This window comes from Bombina bombina, chromosome 2 (genome assembly GCF_027579735.1).
Source record: "Bombina bombina isolate aBomBom1 chromosome 2, aBomBom1.pri, whole genome shotgun sequence".
Lineage (NCBI taxonomy): Eukaryota > Metazoa > Chordata > Amphibia > Anura > Bombinatoridae > Bombina > Bombina bombina.
This window is the reverse complement of record NC_069500.1, coordinates 957299116-957319596: the sequence shown is the minus strand read 5'-3', so window position 1 is coordinate 957319596 and position 20481 is coordinate 957299116. Positions and strand designations below refer to the sequence as shown.

General features: G+C 35.3%; 1 protein-coding gene across 7 annotated transcripts in view; it reads right to left on the bottom strand.

Moving 5' to 3' along the window:
* Positions 1-20481, bottom strand: part of PDLIM5 (PDZ and LIM domain 5) — a 350516-nt gene that overhangs the window by 124137 nt on the left and 205898 nt on the right. For 5 of the 7 annotated variants that reach the window (XM_053703441.1, XM_053703442.1, XM_053703443.1 and 2 more), the window contains 2 exons: positions 13176-13348; positions 12389-12428 (listed from right to left, as the gene is read on the bottom strand). In XM_053703441.1, the coding sequence (XP_053559416.1) occupies positions 12389-12428; positions 13176-13348 (213 nt within the window). Of the gene's footprint in view, positions 1-12388; positions 12429-13175; positions 13349-14401; positions 14420-14587; positions 14606-20481 lie in introns of all 7 variants that reach the window. The other 2 variants (XM_053703446.1, XM_053703447.1) reach the window with 2 other exon arrangements.

The following is a 20481-nucleotide window of genomic DNA, read 5'->3' as shown; positions in this document are numbered from 1 at the left end:
AGGAAGTTACTAAGCAGTAAACAAGCTGAGAACCTGCGTATGTAAAGGTCTTGCCATTATTGTGGAGATCTATTTTATGACCTCAAACATAGGTCTTTATTCTGGCTGCAACTTAACTATGGGAATGGATCTTCAGCATACTTGGTGCCCTAGCTAGAACATTGCCTATAAGTGGTTAACTGCTGTAAAAAAATGAACAAAATTACTGTATAGGTTTGTGTGAGTTTAGAATCAATGTTTATATAATATCATACTAAGTGAAGAGATGTTAGCGAAATATTTCCACAAGAAACTTTTTTTCTTTTAGAAAATCGTTACTGTGATTTTTGTATGGGAAATAGATATACACACACAACACACACAACACACACAAGCGGATCTTGTGATATTGACAGATGGGTAAAAACAAAAATTGTGACACTGTGAGCATCATGTGATTCTATACAATGTGGCTTATGCTATCACACACACATATATATACCGAGCAGTGCATAGTAAGAAGGTTAGATGCTATTTTACATTTTTTCAAAAGTGCTACATGTGACTTCACATTATTAAATGACTTTTGTTTTCATGGTGCAGCTTTTTTTAAATGAATATCCCTATAATTTGCAGGCAAGTGTTCAGATTAGAATATGTTATTCACCATGTTACCTGATGTCTCCATTAAACATGTGTCTTTCCCTAAATGCAAAAGAAATTATTGTTATCTCCAGATTAGCTTTATAGCACATAATAAATGTATGGTTTAGACACCAGTGCACACTGGAGAAAGAAAACTAACGATACATAATATGGAATTGTAGTGGTTAATGTATCACTGCAGAACTATAGTAAGTGCTACATTTGCATACTGTAAATGAATTCAATTTCCTTTGATGTATGTTACATACATTTTTATATAAATATCAGGACCAGAGTAGAAAGAAACAGTAGAGACCCAACATATATATCTGCAGCTTATTAAAACTAGCTATGTACATTACTCCAGTGACATAAATGTCATATAGTTGCCTAAACTCCATGGACCAATATTGCTTCAAGCATGTCTTTTGTTACCTATACATATACATGCTGCTGTATGATACAATTTATTATTATGGCCATTTAGCTATAAAACATACGTCATGATATGTAGCTATAAAACATACATGTCAGTATAAGTAGCTATAAAATGTACAAAAAACAACTTTAGACAAGAACAATCAATGTATTGCAACAGATTTTTTTATTAATGGTCTGAAACAAAAACGTATATATAAGCACCATCAGTAATATATTACAGAATAATATGCACACGTTTTTGTAAGGAGTAGCAGTGATCCAGTAGTTTTTTTATTTAAACGTGTGAGGAGGCATCTTGTAACGGAAGTGTAAGAATATTATTAATCTGTGGACTTCTATTAAAAAGGATAAAGGTTAAAAACAAGAGCGAAACAAGAAGCATCAAACTATCCAATGATATCAAGTGAAACTTCTATCTTGTACAGGTGTAAACCAGTTTCTCCATAACCAAAACAGTTGAACAAAAAAAAATTAAAAAAAAAATTTTTTTTTAGCTTTGATGACTTGATAACAGCATACTGCATGGTACTCTTGTGTTGTGTGTATAAACACTGTACCACTGGGCCCTCTATAAAATATATCACTGCCTCAACAAACCATACAGTAAATTAGTTCAGGGTTTCTCATCTCCAGTCCTTAATTAAAGGGACAGTAAACAACTTGCAATCACAAAATTTTCTGCATTCTTTCCATAGTTTCACATCTCAGCGGGGTATGAAATCTTTAGAACAGATTAACATCTGGTTTGCTGTCATGGTTTTTTATTAGTCAAACCCACCACTTTTTGGAAAAGCCAAACTTGACTCAATGTATCAATTTACGACTGCAGGTTCTTACAAGAGAACCTGCAGTCAATATTTATCAAGCAGAGGTCATCAGGCCACTGCTTCCTAGCCTCTTTGCCACCTCTTAGGTGGAGAATTTCAAACTCGCCAGTCTCGTCCAATCACGCGCGGGCAGAGGCGGTGTTGCACAAGAGTGCAAAATAGAGCTCTTGTGCAATACTGAATTCCAGTAGCGGATTAATGCCTGCCAGAGGCGAGCTGGGACGCATATGTACACCCATTTCTGCCCTTGCTTGATAAATAGAGCCCTTTGAGTCTGGAGATGAGAGGGCTCTCCACTGTCATTGAGTCAATAAAACCTTCAATGCTGACTTCATCAGAAAAAAGAAAAAACATAATTTATGTAAGAACTTACCTGATAAATTCATTTCTTTCATATTAGCAAGAGTCCATGAGCTAGCGACGTATGGGATATACATTCCTACCAGGAGGGGCAAAGTTTCCCAAACCTCAAAATGCCTATAAATACACCCCTCGCCACACCCACAAATCAGTTTAACGCATAGCCAAGAAGTGGGGTGATAAGACAAAAGTGTGAAAGCATAAAAAATAAGGAATTGGAATAATTGTGCTTTATACAAAAAAATCATAACCACCACAAAAAAGGGTGGGCCTCATGGACTCTTGCTAATATGAAAGAAATTAATTTATCAGGTAAGTTCTTACATAAATTATGTTTTCTTTCATGTAATTAGCAAGAGTCCATGAGCTAGTGACGTATGGGATAATGAATACCCAAGATGTGGATCTTCCACGCAAGAGTCACTAGAGAGGGAGGGATAAAATAAAGACAGCCAATTCCGCTGAAAATAATCCACACCCAAAATAAAGTTTAAATCTTATAATGAAAAAAACTGAAATTATAAGCAGAAGAATCATACTGAAACAGCTGCCTGAAGTACTTTTCTACCAAAAACTGCTTCAGAAGAAGAAAACACATCAAAATGGTAGAATTTAGAAAAAGTATGCAAAGAAGACCAAGTTGCTGCTTTGCAAATCTGATCAACCGAAGCTTCATTCCTAAACGCCCAGGAAGTAGAAACTGACCTAGTAGAATGAGCTGTAATCCTTTGAGGCAGAGTTTTATCCGACTCGACATAAGCATGATGAATCAAAGACTTTAACCAAGACGCCAAAGAAATGGCAGAGGCCTTCTGACCTTTCCTAGAACCGGAAAAGATAACAGAATAGACTAGAAGTCTTTCGGAAAATGTTAGTAGCTTCAACATAATATTTCAAAGCTCTAACTACATCCAAAGAATGCAACGATCTTTCCTTAGGATTCTTAGGATTAGGACACAATGAAGGAACCACAATTTCTCTACTAATGTTGTTAGAATTCACAACCTTAGGAAAAAATTGAAAAGAAGTTCGCAACACCGCCTTATCCTGATGAAAAATCAGAAAAGGAGACTCACAAGAAAGAGCAGATAAATCAGAAACTCTTCTAGCAGAAGAGATGGCCAAAAGAAACAAAACTTTCCAAGAAAGTAATTTAATGTCCAGCGAATGCATAGGTTCAAACGGAGGAGCTTGAAGAGCCCCCAGAACCAAATTCAAACTCCAAGGAGGAGAAATTGACTTAATAACAGGTTTTATACGAACCAAAGCTTGTACAAAACAATGAATAACAGGAAGACTAGTAATCTTTCTGTGAAAAAGAACAGAAAGAGCAGAGATTTGTCCTTCAAGGAACTTGCAGACAAACCTTTATCCAAACCATCCTGAAGAAACTGTAAAATTCTAGGAATTCTAAAAGAATGCCAAGAAAAATGATGAGAAAAACACCAAGAAATGTAAACCTTCCAGACTCGATAATATATCTTCCTAGATACAGATTTAGGAGCCTGTAACATAGTATTAATCAGAGAGTCAGAGAAACCTCTATGACTGAGAATCAAGCGTTCAATCTCTATACCTTCAAATTTAAGGATTTGAGATCCTGATGGAAAAAAGGACCTTGTGATAGAAGGTCTGGTCTTAACGGAAGAGTCCATGGTTGGCAAGTGGCCATCCGGACAAGATCCGCATACCAAAACCTGTGAGGCCATGCTGGAGCCACCAGCAGAACAGACGAGCACCCCTTAGAATCTTGGAAATTACTCTTGGAAGAAGAACTAGAGGTGGAAAGATATAGGCAGGATGATACTTCCAAGGAAGTGACAATGCATCCACTGCCTCCGCCTGAGGATCCCTGGATCTGGACAGATACCTGGGAAGCTTCTTGTTTAGATGAGAAGCCATCAGATCTATTTCTGGAAGTCCCCACATTTGAACAATCTGAAGAAATACCTCTGGGTGAAGAGACCATTCACCCTGATGTAACGTTTGGTGACTGAGATAATCCGCTTCCCAATTGTCTATACCTGGGATATGAACCGCAGAAATTAGACAGGAGCTGGATTCCGCCCAAACCAGAATTCGAGATACTTCTTTCATAGCCAGAGGACTGTGAGTCCCTCCTTGATGATTGACATATGCCACAGTTGTGACATTGTCCGTCTGAAAACAAATGAACGACTCTCTCTTTAGAAGAGGCCATGACTGAAGAGCTCTGAAAATTGCACGGAGTTCCAAAATATTGATTGGTAATCTCACCTCCTGAGATTCCCAAACCCCTTGTGCTGTCAGAGACCCCCAAACAGCTCCCCAACCTGTCAGACTTGCATCTGTTGAAATCTCAGTCCAGGTTGGAAGAACAAAAGAAGCCCCCTGAATTAAACGATGGTGGTCTGTCCACCATGTCAGAAAGTGTCGAACAATCGGTTTTAAATATATTAATTGAGATATCTTTGTATAATCCCTGCAACACTGGTTCAGCATACAGAGCTGAAGAGGTCGCATGTGAAAACGAGCAAAGGGAACCGCGTCCAATGCAGCAGTCATAAGACCTAGAATTTCCATGCATAAGGCTACCGAAGGGAAAGATTGAGACTGAAGGTTTCGACAAGCTGAAACCAATTTCAGACGTCTCTTGTCCGTCAGAGACAGAGTCAAGGACACTGAATCTATCAGGAAACCTAAAAAGGTTACCCTTGTCTGAGGAATCAACAAACTTTTTGGTAAATTGATCCTCCAACCATATTCTAGAAGAAACAACACTCATAAAAGACTGGAAAGGTTCTTTCTAGTGAAAATGAGCAAAAGGAATTGAATCCAATGCCGTGGCCATAAGACCTAAAACTTCTATGCATATATAGCAACTGAAGGAAATAATAGAGAGACTAAAGGTACCGACAGACGGAACCCAATAGAATTATCCCTTGTCTGATAGAGACAAAGACAGTGACACAAACTTTCTGGAAACCTAAAAAAGGTGACCCTTGTGTGAGGAATCAAGAGCTTTCGAAAAAAAGATCCTCTAACTATGTCCTGAAGAGCAAGTGAATCATATGAGATTCCGCATCCTCAGAAAATAATCTGAATGAAAACAGAAAAATGAAAATATGCATTTATTGTATCTAATGAAAACAAATAATGCTATCAATTACCATAAAAAGGCAAAATAGTTTGAATAAAACTCCAAACCCGGTTCCTAAAAAAGGAACTGGAAGAAATACCCCAGAAGATTCCAGGTCTGAGCAGCGCTTGAACCCCATGGGTGCCCAGCCATGCTTCAACAGTACCCAAAATATATAGGACAGAAACACACTTAAAGAAATTGTTAGCCTTACTGGAATAAAATCAAAGAAATTTGGACAAAATAGAAACAAATAAATTTCAAAGAAGTCTTAACCTGCGCCTCTTACCAGCCAAGCTGGAATACGGCACGTACATCGCAATATTAGGGAGCTGATTTCGAACCCCAATTACAAACATGTTACTTGGGAAAGAACTCAGGAATTTGTTCCTTAATAAGAACAACTAAACTAGTATAAGCTTAAAGTTTTAGTCTTAGAACTCAATCTTGAAGCCCATAGTAACAGTTAAGAATTTAATCCAATTATAAAACAAATAATTGATTATCTTAGAACAAAATTCTTCTAGCTAAAATAGCTAAAGACATAGATTAATCCTCATTTGCGAAAATATTCAATAAAATGAAGACACAAATGAAATTATTAGCATGATAGTCCAGTTTAAAGGACCAGTCAATACAGAGGACTTGCATAATCAATAAATGCAAAACAACAAGACAAATGCAACAGCACCTAGTCTAGTAAATGTTGTCCTTTAACAATGCTAAAATAAATCATAATCTGATACTTGATCTTAAAGTAAACAGAAAAAAATGAAGCAATTGCAATATCCAAATAAATCACAGGACCAAGAAAAGTACCTGAAACTAAATAATTTTCCATAAATAAGATACAACTATCTAAAGGAAAATAAATACTATTTTGCTATAGAAACAATAGCATAATTAGTAGAAGTAGAGATAGCCCCAATAAATTGGAGAACCCTCCAAATTGAATTTAACTGCTGGCAAAGAATATAGTTTAAAACCTTTGAAAAAGGAATAAAAGAAAATTCTCAGCCTATTCCATTCCCTAGAATGGGGAATTGGAAAGAAAACCTCTGAAAACACAGAAGAAATAAATAGGCAGAAATAGTGTCAGCTAGTCTTAAAAAACTAGTTACCTTAATATCCAAAATAATCAACACCTTTTCAACAAAGAACAAATGTACTTTAATAATAGAAAAATAATAAAAAAGTAGATTTGTTATTGTCAATATCTGATGAAGAAAATTTCTGAAAGAGAAAAAACATCATCAGAGAAGGATAAATCAGTATGTTGTTGGTCATTTGAAACTTCAATAATTAAAAAAGAAGTGAAAAAGACCTAAAAATTTTATTAGAAGGCACGAAGTCAGACAAAGCCTTTAAAATAGAATCAGAAAATATTTCTTATAAATCTTCTAAATATTTCTTGTACATAAAATGTAAGAATGGAAATATATAAAGCATAAACACTAATGGATTTTGCATGTAAAAGTATATCATAATACCTTATTACAAACCATAGCTAAAGATAAACATTTATAACATTTAAAATAAATGAACTTAGCTTTGGTAGAACTGAAACTCAGTTAAGCGTTTTTCCAGAAGTGGCTTCTGATTCAGGGACAATCTGAGACATCTTGCAATATGTAATAGAAAAAACAACATATAAAGCAAAATTTATCAAATTCCTTAAATGACAGTTTCAGGAATGGGAAAAAAATGACAATGAACAAGCTTCTAGCAACCAGAAGCAATAAATAATGAGACTTAAATATTGTGGAGACAACAATGACGCCGACATTTTTTGGCGCAAAAACGTCAAAAAAATGACGCAACTTCCGGCGACACGTATGACGCCGGAAATGACAAAAAAAAATTTGCGCCAAGAAAGTCCGTGCCAAGAATGACGCAATAAAATGAAGCATTTTCAGCCCCCGCGAGCCTAACAGCCCACAGGAAAAAAGTCAAATTTTAAGGTAAGAAAAAAAATGATTTATTCATATGCATTATCCCAAATATGAAACTGACTGTCTGAAATAAGGAACGTTGAACATCCTGAATCAAGGCAAATAAATGTTTAAACACATATATTTAGAACTTTATATAAAAGTGCCCAACCATAGCTTAGAGTGTCACAGAAAATAAGACTTACTTACCCCAGGACACTCATCTACATGTAGTAGAAAGCCAAACCAGTACTGAAACGAGAATCAGTAGAGGTAATGGTATATATAAGAGTATATCGTCGATCTGAAAAGGGAGGTAAGAGATGAATCTCTACGACCGATAACAGAGAACCTATGAAATAGACCCCGTAGAAGGAGAACATTGAATTCAAATAGGCAATACTCTCTTCACATCCCTCTGACATTCACTGCACGCTGAGAGGAAAACCGGGCTCCAACCTGCTGCGGAGCGCATATCAACGAAGAATCTAGCACAAACTTACTTCACCACCTCCATAGGAGGCAAAGTTTGTAAAACTGAATTGTGGGTGTGGTGAGGGGTGTATTTATAGGCATTTTGAGGTTTGGGAAACTTTGCCCCTCCTGGTAGGAATGTATATCCCATACGTCACTAGCTCATTGACTCTTGCTAATTGCATGAAAGAAACTGCAAATTGGGGAGTAAAATGTGGCAAATTTAATCATGTGCTCTTTCAGTTTTTAGGACTAGAGAATCCAGAATTTTCAGAGCTTTTATGATTTACACATAAAAAGGGGCAAAACAACAATAAAAGTATAATGCAAATCTGTTTTACTATGCATAATTTTAAGCATCCTTAATGTACCATAATGTCCCTAGCAAAGCACAGGGGGATCAAGCACAATAATTGAGCAACTACACAACTGAAGAGAGAAAATACTTCAAATCTGTCCTTTCATGGCTTCTTGAGAACTGTAGTTGAGAACCCTATTCTAGACCTATTGATACATGTTTGTCATACAAACATAAATATCATCTAATTTTACCACAGAATACCGTGCATCTGATTTTAAATTAAGCTGCAACTATACAGCCTCATCAAATACCTATTAAACTCTTATAAGGTTATTAAAGCAAAACTGTCTAAAGGGCCTCAGCAGCCTCACTAGCTAGCCAGATAATGCTATTCTATGTGTCCAAGGCTTTAGTGAATCAGTTGGAGATGCTGGTGAAGTGAGAGTGTCCAAAGATACTCCTTAGTGAATTTTAACCACTATAGAATACTGTAATTTATTCCCCAATAATTTTAAAACACATTATTCCATATACTACTGGACTCCATTTTAAAAATGACTTTAAAGGGGCAGTCTACCATAGAATTGTTATTGTTTTAAAAGACCGATAATCCCTTTATTACCCATTCCCCAGTTTTGCATAACCAACACAGATATATTAATATACTTTTTACCTCTGTGATTACCTTGTATCTAGGAACCTTCTTCCAGCCCCCTGATCACATGACTGTGACTGTTTATCTATTGTCTTAAATTTAGCATTGTTTTGTGCTAAATCTTAAATAACCCCCTGTGCCTGAACACAGTGTTATCTATATGGCCCACATGTACTTTCTGTCTCTTTGTGATGAAAAGAGATTTAAAAAGCATGTGATAAGAGGCAGCCCTCAAAGGCTTAGAAATTAGCATATGAGCCTACCTATGTTTAGTTTAAACTAAGAATACCAAGAGAAAAAAGCAAATTTGATGATAAAAGTAAATTGGAAAGTTGATTAAAAATTAAAGTCCTATCTGAATAATGAAAGTTTAATTTATACTAGACTGTCCCTTTAACAATGACCGTAATGAAGTCTCATCAATCTGGACAGGAGTCAGGATGAGAAGGGGAGGTACTGGGGAGTCCATGGAATCTCTGGGTAGTCATGGTAGGATCAGGCTGTTTGGGCACATCCCTAGGTGGTCAGTGGGCATAGTGGGGGATTTCTGGTCACGGTTTCACTGACAGAAAAATGCAGGACAGCTAGAAGGTCTGAGCTAGTCAAAGGTCATAAATTTAACCAGGATACTTGCAACTGAAAACTATATCCTACAATTTGTTTTTTGTTGATCCAGCATGTAATATAAATGGTACCGCCCCCAAAGCTACTAAAAGATATTTATCCAGCGAACTCATTTCCAAACATGCATTTCATCATCACGCCCCGAAGTAATGATTTATCATGTATGAAAGGTAGTAACTGGAAGCCATGAGAAGTAGCATTGTATTATTATTATTTTAACTTTAAAAACCAGACACACACGAATTCTGAATATAAAAAGGGCCACTAAACCTTGTACTGTGTTTTATTATTTTAAAACCTTTTTTTCCCTACTGTGACCGAAGGCAGCTCAGCCAATCAGATGTTGTAAATCTTGCTCCAATGAGAAACATCAGAGCTTGCTTCAAACTGCAGTAAAGTGAATGATGGATTTATATGCATCTAGACCTTCACTTCAAAACAGCTTGAATGCCAAGAAAGTGGAAGCAAGCCATGATGTCCCCATATTACCTATTACATGCAATTAAAATGGGATAGGAAGGTCAAAATTAAACGTGCACAATTCAGATAGCACATGTAATTTCAAGACACCTGTAAATTCACTTCTGTTTTCAAATGAGCTTTGTTCTCTTGGTATCTGTGGTTGAAAAATAATATGTACACATCCTTCACTATTGGGAGCTAGCTGGTGATTGGTGGCTGCAAACATGTGTCTCTTGTGATTGGCTCACTAGATGTGTTCTGCTATGTTCCAGTGTGCATTGATGCTCCTTCATCAAAGGATAACAAGAGAATGAAGCAAATTTGATAAAAGAAGCAAATTTGAAAAGTTATTTAAAATTCTACGTTCTATCTGAATCACAAAAGAAAAATTGGGGTTTCTTTTCCATTGAATTAATATTTTACAGAAAATATAATATTTCATTGACAACACTAAAAATGTTTTCATTTGTTTTTCTTGCAAAAAATATAAACATAGGTAAGGAACCCCCCCTGCTGATTAAGCTTAAATAGTAAATCAGTGTCCCTCAAATAATATACCACATAGGTTGGGTAGTAGAATGCACTGTTCACTTGCTTTTTACATTCTGAGAACTTGCTCATTGCGGATTTTTTTTTTTTTTTTTCAAAACCCAAATTCCAATTTCATCAAATCTATCAGAAAACATTTTTCCATCTTGAATCCATTCAAAAGATCTCTTGTTGAAGAATTTGCAGTCATAACCAATATTCAAGTCACTAAGAGTTATCCTAACACAGCAATATTTCTATGCATTTGTAAACTAACAGAAATGACAAAAAAGGGTAGTGCTACATTTAGAAGAGTAAAGAAGACAAAAAGGCAAGAACAGAATAGAAAAAGAAGGACATTAAATGTAGTTTACAACTGTGGCTCATCACTGTACGTTAAGAGCACGGGCTGAAACGCCATGATGCCAGTTACGTAATGTTGTGTACTTAGGACTAATGATATGCACAGGAAGCTTTTCCCTACAAGAAAAAGAGAAAACGACAGGAGGAAAGTAAGGAAGAGAATGAAAAATATATATCTAATTAAGATGCACTATTTTGTTTCCCATGACAAATTACTGCACTTTAATGTAAGCATGCTTTATGCAGGAGAAATTAATTGTGAAAACACACACACACATATATATATATATATATATATATATTTAAAATTTCAAGCCCTAAGCTACTAGCCAGCCCAAAATGTTACTCACCAATTTTGATCCCACCCACTACCCACCCACACCCACTAATCCCGCCCCCCTCTTTGCTTATATTTATCCAATGTAAAACACCTTACTGTGCAGTAATAGTTAAATATTGTTTTATACCATAAATAAAATAATGCTACATACAGTAATAAATTAACAAAAATAAGTGCATAGCAGTTAGCAACATCAACAAGGGTTCTGGGGAAGACAACAGCTGTACAGAAAAAAAAAAAAGTTGTTGGACTGAGAGAAAGCAGAGAGTGTTGACATTAAATGTGAGGTCATAGCAGACCTGGAAACATTTTTTATAATTATCCTCTCTCATCTCTCTCCACGCCCTCCTCTCTTCAATCTCTCTTTACTTTTTTTTCTTTCCTCCACCCTTTAACAACATCTTTTTCTCCACTTTCACATTTTCTCTTTAATCTTTCTCTGGCCCCGTTTACCATCTCAGAAGTAACAGTCTAAGCACTATTGGGGTCCCTATAGCCTACGAGGAATACCATACCCTTGCCCTTTTATGGATATATAATATCCCTTTAGATAATATTTGTAGACATTGACTCACTAACTTTCACTCGCCACTATTAAATTTCCACTTGCTTCCAATATATATATGGAAATAGTGTAGCCTTAAGTGAGTGCCATAGCAACCAAAGCTGAGCCTGTTTGGGAGTCATTGGATGTGTACCCGGTCTGGTCTGAGAGTGCTGTCCACTCTTCCTTGTTTTGTGTGTATATATATACATACACAGTATATATAAAACTAGCACCAAATAAATACAAAATGACAAGGTTGATAATCACTTCTTAATACAAGTTAGAATCATGCTGTTCACACACAAAAAAAAAAATCACTGTGACCACGTTAATAAAAGATACACCAAACACTGGAGTTAGATAACATAGGCTGTTACCTGCAGATACAAACTAAGGGTATCTGTCTGGGCACCAAAGAGATGATGTAACATTGCTGTTAATTTGCCCAGCATTTCAAATGCTCAGGTACAGAGAAACAGAGGATGTGCACAGGACACTCATGCATGTTCAAGCAGGAGGAAGATCATGGATGATAGCATCACAGAATAAGGATGAAAACAAAATCTGATACCAGACAAACATGCACCTACAGTATACACAACAAGTATACACATCTAGTCTTGAATCGGTCTATGATAACAATGTACACCATATCTAGCAATGAATCATGCATTTTTACATCCAAATACGAGATCAATAAATTACTTGTAATTTCCAGACAAAGCAAGACATATAGAAGAAAAAAAAATGCATCAAATTTTGGAATTAATAGAGTAATGTAAATTCGACTTACTTTGGTTTGTTAGCATTTTCTGGTTCTTCTGGTTCGTTCACTTTAAAATAAAGAAATTCAAATTAGCCAAAGATGTTTAGATACAAATATCACTAACTAATACAAATAAAACGTTTTAATTTATTGCCATTATGGATTTTGATTAGTTTTCTTGGTATCCTTTGTTAAAAAGAGTAAACCAAGGTGAGCTCAGGAGTGTGCATTCATCTTTAGCCAGTAGTGTTTGCAACAATGGTTATAGCAATATTATACATAATTGCAAACACTTCTGCCATAGAGTGCTAAAGACACGTGCACTCTCCTAAGCTCCTATCAGCCTTTCCAGCTTTGTTCTTTAGCAAAGGATACCAAGAGAACGAAGCAAATATGATAGCAGAAGTAAACTGGAAAGTTGTTTAAAATTGTATGCTCTATCTGAATCATCAAACTTTTATTTTGACGTTACTGCCCCTTTAAGCAACATGCTAATCAAAGAACCAAAAGGTTTTTTTTTTCAACCAATTGATAGCTCTCAGACATTTTTTTAAATTTGAATTTGACAAATCCCCTCTACAAATCATCTCTTTTCAACAAAGCAGAAACTTCACCTGTTTAGACTAGCAGTAATAATGTTGTTGTATTTATACACCATTTACATGTGGGATTTTCTTTGTAAATAGCTATTTTACAGTTGTGTAAAAATGAGTCATTAGCTATAAGATAAGATTATACACTAAAAATATACCTTTAACTAGACTACACAAAATAAAGTCCATGCATCCTATATACAAATTAATTATTGACTCACTATTTTCAGTGCCAGTCATCTGAGCGAGGATGCGGAAAGAACGTGACTGGGTGGTTCCTGTGCGTGGATGCCAGTCTTCAGTGTCATCTATCAACCGCTGCTTGCTATTCTCGCTATATGAAGGAGTGTGCTGGAAATCTGAGTAGGTGTCCATAATGTGTTTTCGTGGAGGACTGAGGAAAACAAAAACAGGTCACCATTGTAATTTCTATTAATATGAATATTAAAATAATGAGTATTTATATATTTAGAGCTACCATGACAAACATTTTATTTAAAGTTAATACTGGCATAGATTTACTTTGCATTCAAAAAAATCTTAAATTGTTATTTTAATTGATGGAGCTCATTGACAAACATAGGAAGTACTGCGCCAAAAGTTACCGTCCATAAGCTCCATGGTAGAAAAATGAAAATGCGCCAATTTGTATCTATCAATAGAGAGTTTTAGACTTCTTAGTGAATCTAGCCCAATAAAAACATGGATACAGCCTGTAAAATCTGGAGTAGGTGAAATAGCTTTGAAAAGGAATATGCAATTCACCAATTAGCGTCATTTTTTTTTATAACTACACAAGTTAATTATTTAATCAGAGGTTTAAAAAAGAAAAAAAAGTCTCATGACAGTATTTTTAATTTTCTTTGCAACTATTTAAAATTAAAGGATTACTTTCTGTTATAATTTTTAAGCTAAACAACTAACATATTAAAGTTAATAAACATTAATTAAAACCTACTGACCTATATTTTCTCCAAAAAAAAGTTTCATAACGTTCTAAAAGTTATATCTTTTATTCGCCGATGATGTCACGTTATCCTGCCCACTATTTTCAGCACTGAGTGTTCAAAATACTTAAACCAATAACTTTGTGTTTAAAGCGCCATTTTGAAACCTAGGTATTGTAAACGGATTGGTACAGAGCAAAGGATACCCACGGAGTGGGTTTGGAAAACAATTAAATTTGCAGACAAGATTTCTGATATACGCTAGAGATATGTTAATGAAATGCTATTGATAAAAAGCGTATTTGGGATAGTTAGTTAGTAACAGGCATAGAAAATATTTACTTACAGTGGCCCTTTAAGAAGAAACTAAATTTACATTTATGTACTTACTCAGACAGCCACTAGGTGTCAGCTATATAAAAGGAAACAATTCTGCCTCTTTTTTATATATTAGACACCTACATTTAAGTAATATTATAATACAGTGCAGAAATAATTACCGTTTGGGGGGAGTATTCCTTTTTGCACAGAAGAGGAAAATGAGAAAGTGAAGTTCAAAAAAGGGAAAACGAAAAAAAAAAGAGAGAAAAACAGATTTCTTGATCACAACCAATTCTACCTCTTTGTTATATATTATTATACACCTACAAGTAAGTAATATTATAAAACAGTGCAGAAATAATTACCGTTTGAGGGGAGTATTCCTTTTTGCACAGAAGAGGAAAATGAGAAAGTGAAGAGTAAAAAAAGGGAAAAAGAAAAATAAAGAGAGAAAAACTAATTTCTTGATCACAACCCAATTAGAATTGCCAGTTGTCCTGTATTTAACCAGAGTACAGTATTTTAAGTGGCTGTCCAGTAAAAAAAAACAGGGGCTGAGGTCAATAGGTATATCATGAACAGGAGCTGCGGCGTATAGGTATATCATGAACAGGGGCTGTGGCGTATAGGTATATCATAAACAGGGGCTGCGGCCAATAGGTATATCATGAACAGGGGCTGCGGCCAATAGGTATATCATGAACAGGGGCTGCGGCCAATAGGTATATCATGAACAGGGGCTGCGGCCAATAGGTATATCATGAACAGGGGCTGCGGCCAATAGGTATATCATGAACAGGGGCTGCGGCCAATAGGTATATCATGAACAGGGGCTGCGGCCAATAGGTATATCATGAACAGGGGCTGCGGCCAATAGGTATATCATGAACAGGGGCTGCGGCCAATAGGTATATCATGAACAGGGGCTGCGGCCAATAGGTATATCATGAACAGGGGCTGCGGCCAATGGGGTATGATCTAAGGTTCTACATTGCTAACCAGAAGTAACTGACCTGTATATTTGTAAAGGACAGTTGGCAACTCTAAACCGAAAACAAAACACCGCAAACAAGCTCAATCTTTGACATTACATGGTTGCAACATAAAATGTTTTGACATACATTCATATCAAGCTAAAATAGTTCTCTTTCCAGAGGCAATAAAATGATAATCTTAAAGGGACATGAAACCCAATTTTTTTCATTCATGATTTAGATAACGCATATTTAAAACCACTTTCCACTTTACTTCACTACTGGGAGCTAGATGAATGCACTGGGTGAGCCAATAACACGAGGCATATATGTGCAGCCACAAAACAGCAGCTTCTAAGCCTACCTAGGTATCCTGTTCAACAAAGGATACCAAGAGAACAAAACAAATTAGATAATAGACGTAAACTGGAAAGTTGTTTAAAATAACATGCTCTACTTAAATCAGGAAATAAAAAAAATCTGTCCCTTTAATTTACCTACTGTCCTCAAAATCATGCTTTACTTAGTTAGTTCAATATATCCCCATTACAGCAGAACTACTTGAGTCATGTGCATGTTGCATAACAGTTTCAATTCAAACAAACATTCTATGTTAAAAGAGAATTAAACGCTTAACTGCATTAAAAAAAGATGGAAAAATGTGTGGAAAAATATCACTATTGTTTAATAATCAGGGGTGTTACAAGTTACTAGCCTAGATGGAAAAATGACTTTATATATAAGAATATGAATATATTATATATACAGGTTTTAAAATGTGTATAGATTTAAAATGGCTCTAATTTATATATGGAGAAAAGAGGATTCAGAGACAAAATTAAAACCAACTGCACTGCAAACTTCAAATCATTTGGGAGTTTTTTTTAGGTTTCTCACACATGCACAGTGGGGGGGGGGGGGGAGCGGAAAATTATTTTTTGTGAGCATGCACAGACACTGTTTTTATTACCAGAAAAAAAAAGGAGGTCAACAAAACTGTTTTTTTAAAACTTGTGCTGATCTTGCATTTCTATTTTGTATTAATTATATTTGAAGAGCGTAGATTTAGTACTGGGCAGACATACTGAAACCCAGTTAATATTTATGGTCCCTAAAAGTAGATCTACTCACTTTAGAAAGAGTCTAAAATATGTATTTAAAACAGTTTTAGAACACACAATTTCCATTACAGATACATTGCATAGAGATCTTGTTTGTTTTTAGATATCACATTTAAAAATTTCCAAATTAGCGAAAATAGTGTATGAGATAAAGCACATTTTGCAGAACCATAATTCACATGTTCAAATCACCCTCAGGGTATTTTTTTTTTCTTTTCAATAGTAATGAATAATAGAGGTCAAGATGAAATGACCTAAACTTACAACGGAATTTACAGCTCAAGAACAAATTTGACCCATGAAAGTCTAGATGCCTACATTTGCATGGGACTTCATTGTGATCAGTAAAACTACTAAAAGGGCTTTTCAGGTATCCAAATAGATCAAGTGAATACAAACACTGCTCTGTTGAAATTCACAGGTAGAAAAAAACACTCATGGCCCCCATTTTTATTCAATTAATTAAAAAATAAAAAGAGAAATGTCAAGTGACTTTTAGCCCAGGAAGTGTTGTTTTCTGTGTGCATTGCTTATAGGCAGAGCATTATTGCATTGCTTATCACACAACATTATTAAGATAGAGACTGTCATTTTAAAAAAACTAAAAACTTTCCAATTGACTTCAGTTATCTAATTTGCTTAGCTCTATTGGTATTCTTTGTTGAAAAGCATAGGCTCAGGAACTGGGAGCTAGCTGTTGATTGGTGGCTGCACATTTATGTCTCTTGTCATTGGCTTGGCGATGTGTTCAACTAAAGTAAATTTTAAAGTTGTTTAAAAATGTATGCCCTGAATCATAAAAGAAGAATTTTGGGTTTCATGTCCCTTTAAGTTTATGCCAGAATGGAAGCTCTCACTTTGAAATAAAAAAAAAAAAAAAACAAGATTCCTGGGGGTTGATTTATCAAGTGTCTGGCGGACATGATCCGATGTAGCATATCATGTCCACCAGACATCGATAAATGCCGACAGCATACACTGTCAGCATTTATATTGCACAAGCAGTTCTGGTGAACTACTTGTACAATGCCACCCCCTGCAGATTTGCGGCGAATTGCCCTCTAGCAGGGGGTGTCAATCAACCCGATCGTATGTGATCGGGCGGATTGCAGTCCGCCGCCTCAGAGGCAGTCGACGAGTTAAGGAGTAGTGGTCTTAAAACCGCTGCTTCAAGGCTCGCGCGGAAACAGGGTTATTTGGCCCAATTCGGGACATGATAACATCGGCCCCCTGGTCTCAACTGACTTTTAATGGGAATTATAAATTCTGTGCACCCCCCCCAGAAGTAGTGAAAAGGAACACACAATATGAAAATAATTTAAGGACAGGAATGTGCTTTTAGAAGAAAATTCTTTTAGAAGTAACATAGAATAATGTAGCTACCAAGCTTTGATATTTGGGTATCTATGTATCCAAGCTATGGATTAATTATATTTATTAAAAGTACTAAGTAGTATATTCACTGAATGACCATTACTGATATAAACAGCATAGCTTTACTACAGATTTTGCCAACTATGACATTTTTCTGTAGCATAATTGACTGCAGAGGTTCAGCCACTAGATGGTGGTAAACCCAAAGAAAGATTTACAAATGAAATGTTTACAAAGATGTATGTATTAAATAGATTTCTGCAACATAATAAAGTATAATGGTTTCTCTTTGGATAATTTAAGAAAGGAGAAACATAAGGGTTATATATATATTTTTTAAATATATTGATTAAGCAATAATAATAATAATGTAGAAATCTAAGGGGGGCATAGGTCAGGAAAATACCCTAAAGAATATAAACAACTGGGACAATATAATAGCTTTGTGGTCAATATGGTAAAAAGACCAAAACAGGAGAAACCGCAAATGATTATGATAATGTTTCAGAGAACATAGCTGTGCAATGAACTTAGTCATCACTAGGTGGCATTAGCTCACAGACCTAAATAAAGTAGATCAGTTTTTCAACGTGTTCTATTTGGCAATGAGTGAATAATTACAGCTGTACAGTACTCTCATTAGGTGTGGGTGAGGCTAATCCTAGGTCAACAACCTTTCTTGAAAATAAATAGAAAATCCAACAAAACTGAAACACCAGCGCTACAGAATCTGGCGGCGCTATACAAATAAATGATAATTAAACACCTGGGTACCAATTACTTTGTCATGTAATTTTTTTATTTATATTTTAGCTACAAATTAACCTGGATCACACCTTAAAGGCACATTATACACTCATTTTTTCTTTGCATAAATGTTTTGTAGATGATCTATTTATATATGCCATAATTTTTTTATTATTTTTTTAAATGTAATAGTTTTGCTTATTTTTAAATAACATTGCTCTTATTTTCAAACTCCTAACCAAGCCCCAAAAATTTATGAGAATACCGTCAGCTACCTTCTCCAGCTTGCTCCTGTTTGTGTAAAGGGTCTTTTCATATGCAAAAGAAGGGGGAGGGGGGGAGTCTCTTATTTCCCACTTGCAGTGGGCTTTCCAACTACCTTTTCAACTGAACTAAACTGAGAGCTTCTAAGTAAGTTTTTAAACATTTTTATACTGGATTTTTTAGATCAGTATCTGTGCATCTTATTCTTTTTAGTAGTGTCTATTACATGCAGTTATATGAAAATGAGTGAATACTGTCCCTTTAAATAGACATAAAGGTGCATTAAGAAAGTTGTTGAATTTGTTAATTAACACACTATTACTTGCATTTTAATGTGTTTAACCTCAACATAGGTGTTAACAAATAGCTTTGGAAAATCAATGCATCAGAGGTGGCACGTGTGTAGTCACCAATCATCTTTGTGGGCTTAAATACATTATTCTGGGCTAACAATAGCGCAATGTAAAATCCTTCCATGCATTTGAGCCCATTTAAGTTCATTTACAATACCTAGTTTTCATATAAATTTTTCTATATTAAATTTATTTTTATTACTTTTTTAATTATTTTATTTTTTTAACTTAGGAATTCCTTATCACCAACATTATTTAAATCAGAAACCACTTTTCTATGGCATTATAATGCATTTAAAGGGACACTAAACAATACACTTCCTTCTAATCACAGGTGTTGCCATTACGGAACCTAGGTTACTCTGAAGGTATCTGAAGGAGAGTTTGCTGCACATGTGCAAACAGCTCAGCATTGGAATATAGTGAAAGACAGATTTCAAAATGGCAGCACTCATGACTAGTGGGAGGTGGGGAATAACCTCAATACTGTGTTTATAAAATTTATTTAGTGTTCAATATCCCTTTAAAGGCCTATTAAACTCAAAATGTATTAATTGAAAAAAACATGTTTCATTATTGCAAGCATAACATTATTGCAATATAATTTATTTTTCTGCAAGATACATTTGAAGACTGATACACACCCCTGGGAGTTATCTACTTTACTTTTAACTAGTGTTTCCTCTCCCTCACCTTGCCTCAATAGTCATTTGCTCTCTTAAATTGGATTATCAGTTTTGCATCAACAATTATTATAGGAAAAGCAATACATGTGTGTGTTAAAATGTTATCTGTATTTGTACATGTGCAAACTAATAATGCTCACATTTTTTGTTTATTAGCCTGTGATTGGCCAGTCATTTTTTTTCTGAGAGGCAGGGAAATCAGTGAAAAGAAAGAACATAAACTAATACACTCTTTTGACAAGATAAAGCTGCATTATTTGTTGCAACATTTCTATCAGATATAAAAGTACATTTCATGCAGCTTAAAATTTGTGTTTAATGTCATTTTAAAGACGAGATATTTGAGTTATGTATGAATTATGCCCACCTATTAAGGGCAGACAGCTACGTTTAAGACTTGGGAAACTGTCCACCTGCCTTTGCAGCAAACAGCAGACACTGTGCGTTTGCTGCTCTTATGCACCAGTGCACAAGCACTTGCTTGTGCAACAATGTCCACTGCGCTCTGCCACAGGGTAAAGATCACTGGTCAAATGACCACTGCTTATTACATTGTGGAAAGAAGACTCATGTGTGAGCTTTCCCCGCAAGGGCTTAAAAGCAGCATTCACTACTTTGTACATTAAAGGGACATGAAACACAAACATTTTCTTTCATGATTCAGATAGAAAATACAATTTTAAACAATATTCAGATTCACTTTTATTATATCATTTGCTTCATTCTTTAGATATCCTTTG